At 31.3% G+C, this 7,347-nt stretch overlaps 1 protein-coding gene across 1 annotated transcript; it reads right to left on the bottom strand.

Annotated features, from left to right (window-relative positions):
• Positions 1-5,551: 5,551 nt before the first annotated feature.
• LOC107493086 (LOB domain-containing protein 16-like) lies at positions 5,552-7,071 on the bottom strand. Its single transcript, XM_016114161.3, has 2 exons — positions 6,433-7,071; positions 5,552-6,083 (listed from the first exon to the last, which is right to left on the bottom strand). Exons 1-2 carry the CDS (start codon positions 6,739-6,741, stop codon positions 5,739-5,741), a joined length of 654 nt encoding a protein of 217 aa, XP_015969647.1. The 5' UTR covers positions 6,742-7,071; the 3' UTR covers positions 5,552-5,738.
• Positions 7,072-7,347: the final 276 nt, after the last annotated feature.

The following is a 7,347-nucleotide window of genomic DNA, read 5'->3' as shown; positions in this document are numbered from 1 at the left end:
CACTTTCAACTCTGATCTTAACTTGAAGGCCTTTGCTTAAATATAAATTAAAGAGACGATGATGGTGTAATAATAAGTCATTATAATGTATGTATGAATTGAATGAGCACATACAGTCATACTCCCCAGTGCACACCCAGCGCAGCCCCATACTACTAACAACAACAGACCGCCTTCCACAAACCCCGGCGGCACCGCTCCTTCATGTCCACCTTTCTCTGTCGTTTTCTGCTGCCCACCATCAAACTCATCTTCAACCAATAATCTTACTCTAAAATCCAACTCATCTCCGCCACAAATTTTATAACAAGAGATCAAAAATTAAAGAAATATAATTCAAGAATAATTTTAAGTATTTTTTAAATAGTTTAAGAACTAAAACAAGATAGAACATACATTTTTTAAGTTACACTATTCATAATTAAGATATATTGATGTGTCACCCTAATATTAATAATAATTTAATACTCTACAAATAAATAGTAATACTAGAAAGAAAATAATTTTATTTAACTTAGTATTTATAATTTTATACGTGTAATATTTATAATTATATATTTATTATATTATATTATTTATTCCAATAATAATTAATGAAAGCAAACAAGAGAAATTATAGTTTTCTATAATTTTCAACATATAATTCCCAAATATTTTGCAAATAAACATGGATAATTTTATAATAAAGAGGAGTATATATCTACTTTAAAAAACTTAATAAAAATAAAATAATACATTCTCATAGATAAATATCTAACTAGCTATTAAAGAAAATCTGGATCTCTTCACCCTTTTTTCACTTCACCTAAAATGCACCAATAAACATGTAACAATTTGTTGAACCTTAGCTTGGAGAGGGCGACAATAGCCTGCAATTCATGTATTTATTTCTGCTGCTAGTGATTTTGTCCAATTAAAGATCGGAACAATGGATGCATGGGGAAGTATACATTTAGAAGGATATAATAGTGGTCTGTTCACAAAAAAAAAAAGAGGATATAACAGGGGGACATGTTTGATTTGTACTTCTACTATATACATACCATACACAGATGAAAGTGAATGTTTATTTTGGGCTTGGAGATATATTATATTATTCTGTTAAGAGAGTAAACTATCATTTTTACTCACGAAAATTAAAGACCGTGACATATTTATTCATAAAAAAAAATTATTATTTGTACCCATGAAATATAGGTTTCGCACAATAAAATTATCTAAACACTAAAAAATTATCTAAAATTTTTAAATTACCCTTATTTTTACCACCACTTTTCTAATCTCAAATCCCACCACCACTCTCTTCACCCAGCCACATTTCTAACCCTAACCCTCTTCACCTAGCCACCACCTCCTTTTTCTTTCTAATCTCAAATTTCACCACCACCCTCCTCATTTAGCCACCTTTCTAACCCTAACCTTCTCCACCCAGCCACCACCCCCTTTTCTTCCAAAACTCACACACGGAGACATTACACACACTCCCACCCGAAAAAGAAAAAAGAGAAGAGGAGGGAGAGGGAGACCGCACTGGCAACATGGAGACTCGCCGTCACTATCGCATTATCGTCGCCGTTGTTGAGGGAGCTCGAAGAGGAGATACGAGCCAGAATCAAGAAAGGGGGAGTTGTCGCCATTAAGAGTGTTCAAATCCAAACCGATCCAAATTAAACTGCTCATCCAATCCAATTCAAATCGAAAACCGATTAAAATCGCACTATTTCGGATTTGATTGGATTCTATTTTTTGCAAACCGTTGGATCGGATCTATTTTTCATAACCGATTCAATCCAATCCAGACCGCACAATATGCTATAATATTATTATTTTATTATTATATTTACAATTATACTTATAACATATTCAATTTGTTATACATTTTTTTATTATTCATGTATTATTCTATAATTTTATTTCTATTATTATGTTATCGTTGGCTTTTTAAGATATTGTTAAGACTTGTTATGTCATTGTTGGTTATTTAAAATTTGATGATGAGATTGATTATATATATTTAATTTTTTTATTTAAAAAACCGTAAATTCAAACCGATTCAAACCGCTTGTAATCGGATCGGATCGGATCGGATTTCCAAAAAAAGTTCATCCAATCCAAACCGCACCACACATAAATTAAGTATTCGGATCGGATGACTTTTTCCCTTAAAACCGAACCAAACCGCACCACCGTGAACACCCTTAGTCGCCGTCGTCACGCCTTGCTGCTGTCGGCTCCGTTGCGTCAGTCACCGCCATTGATTGAATCCGTCGCTGTCGTTGTCGCTGGTCTGGAAGGAAGAGAGCGCGCAAGAGATCAGAGAAGGAGGAGAGGGAGATGGCGCCAGTGGGTGGTGTCACTGCCACCATCGTCATCGATGCTGTTCAGTGAGAGAGAAAAAACCGTTTTTTTCTCTTTACTTTTTCTGTTGTTGTTGTTGCTTTATGTGAAGAAGATGATGATGGAGGTATACTGGTGGTGGTGGTGGTGATGGTAGTAATGAAGGAAATGAAGTGGTGTACTTTTAAACTCAGAATTTGACTCAGGCGAGAGCGAGACAGAAAAGGAGAGAAGGAGGGGTGGATGATACAGACGATGATAAAGGTAATTTGAAAATTTTATGTGATTTGTTAGTGTTTGGATAATTTTATTATATAAAGCTTATATTTTATGGGTACAAATGTTAATTTTCTTTTTTTATGAATAGATATGTTTGTATGTTCAATTTTCGTAAGTAAAAATAGTAGTTTATTCTTCTATTAAAATCACTTCTACCTGGTCTCATCAATAAGTATGCTAGCCTCTCCAACTCTGGAATTGATGGAAGTTATTTATTTACTTACTCCTATCTTTTTATTTTTTTTAGGGACTTGAACATGAAAATTATTATTACTCTTTACCACTTATATACCACATAAAAATATTTTTAAGTGACATAACTGATGAATTCAATTTATAATAATTTATATATAACAATGCAATAACAAGTTGCAAAATATTTTTTAGTGTTATTTTATTTTATTTTTATTTTGGAGTATGCACACTACACACACTACCCGAAGGCCGAAGTACTGAGTCTTATTTTACCAAACTTCACCTGTAGGCTCCCCTGAGGGAAACCGCTTGGGTGACTTTCTTTCAACCACCACTAGCTCCCATTCAACACCTATAACAAATATATATACATACATACATATATATGTGTGTACAGATCCAAAAATCTTTTGAAGAGGGGATCAGCAATTAAATATTTATATAATTAAATATTAAATTATATAATTGATGATATTATTATTTTTATTTAAATAAAAAATATTAATAAGTGCTATATTAAAATAAAATGTTCTACTAAAAAATAATTATTTTATATTTGATATGATTTATAATAATTAAAATTTTTATTTTTATTTTTTATTATAAAGAATATAACATTTAGAACTTATTATAAAAATTAAAGTATTTTTTAATACGATAATAGATTTAAAAGTTAAGAAAAAAATTAAAAAGATAGAATGAACAATTAAAAAAAAAAAGAATTCATCAAAACAAATGATTAATGAAAAAAAATAAAGAATAAAAGGAACAATTAAAATAGATTTATTGATAAAAAATAGTTGGCCTAAAAATTATAATATACTATTAATATTCAAAATGCAATAATTGAGATTTGAACTTAGGTTATGAGATAACAAATATTTTCATTAATCATTAAATTAATAACTCAATTTTAAAATTAAATGCATCATCCTATAATATATAAAAATTTTAAAATTTTCTGAGAGTCGATAGTCTTTATTGGTATATATATATATATGAGAGAGAGAGAGGAAGAGACATATTTTCTTCTTCTTTAATTTTTGTTCACACTCATTATAATATAATATTTTCTATATGTGCCTCCTAATATAGGTAGGTCTATAAGAATAACAAATTATTTTTGCCATATTTAAAAATTCTATGTATAATAATGTGGTGGACGATGGAAGCATGCTTAGGTAACTTGCTTTATCGATTAACTTATTAACAGTATAATTCACCAATAATATTTGAGTGACACGCAATGGAAAATTATAAAAATGATTTCATAATATACATATATATGTAGTCAACATAGACGATCAATTAATCGATCACAATAATATCACTTGGCTTATTCTGAAGGACCAATTCGATTGGATGTAGTACGCTTTAATGATCTGTTTCCTTGATTTCTTCTGTTTTAATTATATAATCACAAGTCTTTTATTCACCGTACGTGATGGTCGTGTCAACACCACCAATAATTGTGTCTTTTGAGTTATATCGAGTCAATTTAATTAATGCCTCTACCAAATTAAACCAAAACACAGTGCTCTTCTAATGAAGTAATAATACTATATTATAATATGTTCACTGGGCAAATATTGCTCTATTTATTATATATAGAATTAGGCCCTCCTTTGATGTTACGTACAATAGCTAGCTAGAGTTAAAATAAAACTAAATAAAAAAGTAGGCCATGCACGCATTCGATCAATCTAGATAAGAAGATACTTTGCTTATTGTATGAATACAAAATCAAATATTTTGTCTATTCATATTTTATTTTATTTTTGGTCTATCTCATTTGAAGGTATTAAATGTTAGAAGCAGAATTTAATAAAAATAATGCACATCTCATTAGGGTCAGCTAGATTAATTAGCAGAGTGATGTTAACTAATGTTGGGTAAATCTTGATGTTAAAATATTAACCTAGGCAAGTGGGGTCCATTAGATACTAACCCTTAAACCTTAGCTAGCTAGGCTTGTGCATGCCATAAACTATGATGAAATAATAGCATCGCCTTGACCTTGCTGAAACAAAATCTTGAAACCATGTCTCATCGATAAGCCCAAGGGATGATCCGAGAACATATTGAAAATGGGGCAACTTGATCACTTTTTGACTTTGAGTTGCTTGTTTCCCTTTTTTTTTTAATCATAAATAAAATAAGAAAAACATCCAAGGCTTATCATATCTAATTATTTTATATAAATAAATGTCGCCAAAATGAATGGGATTATTCATTCAGTAAAGTAAGATAAGGACATGAGAGACTAGTATATGTGTTTGTCCTTTAAGAGTAACAAATCCAGATGAACCATGCATGATCATGATGATGGATATATGGGGATTCCCATCAGAAGAAAAAAAAACTCCTACTCATAATTCAAAGGTACATTATTGAAGTTTGACCGGCTAAGAATGCATTACAATTAAAGACAAACCCTATTAGGCTATTTCCTTTTTGGTCCAAGCTAAGAGTGTCTCTACGAATTACATGGATAACTCATATACATATATGTCTGTAGAGAGAGAGATGGATAACAAAGCATAAATATTAATTAGTAATCACTTAGCTAGCTTGACAAAATTTAATTTCTTTTGGATTGAATCACGATAGAAAAAGCCTATTGTTGCTTATTAGTTTTAGGCTAATTATTTGTGCAATATCTATACAGGATTATCATCGCTATGGCCAATTTTCTTCCTGACACTCCTTATGTGTGTATATAACATCAGGTTTATCATCCTTGAAGAAAAAAAATAAACATAGTTATTATCATTATATTTTGAACAGACATACCCATTCATTATAAGATAAGAGGTAGATTTTAGTACAAAATACGACATAACTATGTTCAAATAACAATAGTGTTGGATGATAAGAAAACATAGTGTTATTAGAAAGGCTAATGCTAATAATAGAAGTAATAATAATTAGTTCCTCATCATCCTAAGTGCCAACTCTTGCAGCTCACCCAGGTCATTGTTGTTGTTGTTGTTATATGATCTTCTCTTAGAAGAAGCTTGTTGTTGTTGTTGTTGTTGTTGTTGGAATGAGTTGAAATCCTCTGGTCTTGTGTCATGCATATCAATGATGCTGCTGCTGTGATGATCAATTGATTCAAGTGAACTCTGAGGAGATATAGGAGGGTTCATGTAATTGGTGTGACCAAATGGATTGTTCATGGCTCCACCAACATTCCCTGCCCATTGATTCTCTATTTGATTCTGTGCCAGCTGAGCCTTCACTTGCATCAATTGTGCCTGCAAGCATGCTACCTATACATATGTACCAACAAAGAAAATCATAAATTTTAATTATTATTTTATCACATACATCACCTTCACTACAACTGTAAATATTTAATTAAAAATATTTTTAGCTTTGACTGGCTCTTGAAGCATCATAGAAGCCAAAACACATGTATGTATAGCTTTAGCAAGAGAAAAAGACAGGAGTGGAGTAATTGAATGACCTCACTCATTTTCCAAATTTCCAATATATTTAAAATATATATATATTCTAGATTTCTAAATAGAACTTGATGAACATGCATCAGCCAGCATGACTACTAAGTCTTAAGAAGAAAAAAAGGGAATATATTATAAGTAAAAGTAATTAACTTACCTGTTGTTGTAATGCGAAAATGTGAGAGACGCAACCATAAACGGGGTCTCTGATACGAGCTTGAGCCTCATAAGCAATGGTGACAACAGCCTCACAGCGATCATGAGCGGGAATATGAAGCAAGAGCTTGGAAACGTTGCTTGCACCAAAGACCTTATGTATGGCTGCAAATCTTGCAGGCCCTTGTTCTGAGCAGAAGTATGGTGCAAATATGCAATCTGCAGCACACTTCCTCCTCAGAAACTTGCACGCCCCACACGGTGAACCTGATCCACCACTGCTTGTTCCATTTCCACTTGAACAAGCCATACTTATATATATTTTGCAATTAAGGAAATTAATCTGTGAGGACTATGGTATATATATATATTTGGTTGGAGAGGGATTGGGAAAGAGATGGTTACGTTATTTTTGTTAGGGGAAATTGATGAATTGTGTGTGGGACAATGGAATAAGGGGAAGTATAAAGGAGGGTCTTATATTTATATTATATGAGAAAATGTGAATGGGGGACAAAGGAGGGTTCATAATGCAGGGTTCGAGGGGAACATTGCTTAATGGTTGATGCAATATTTTCTATGGGGAGGGTAAGGTTAATGTAACTTGGATTGCTTCATTAATTATTTCGTCATTTCGTGTACCTTCTCTCTTTTAAGTTTCAGGTTCATGTATCAACCAATTCAGTATTTAGTATGTAGTATTTGTATCACCACAAATGTTTAGTGACAACAGAAATAGTAGCAAAAAATTTTCTTATAATACATATATTTATTATTTTTCTACATGTTTTTTATTTTTGCACTCTGTAAAATAATAATAATTGAATAAAAAATACATTATTTATATTGCTTTACCAACATGTTATTATCTACTATGAGCAATTTTATTAAAAATATAAATTGTACAATAAAAATT

Source organism: Arachis duranensis, chromosome 6 (assembly GCF_000817695.3).
Source record: "Arachis duranensis cultivar V14167 chromosome 6, aradu.V14167.gnm2.J7QH, whole genome shotgun sequence".
In the NCBI taxonomy this organism is placed as follows: domain Eukaryota; kingdom Viridiplantae; phylum Streptophyta; class Magnoliopsida; order Fabales; family Fabaceae; genus Arachis; species Arachis duranensis.
This window is presented reverse-complemented; position numbering and strand designations above follow the sequence as displayed.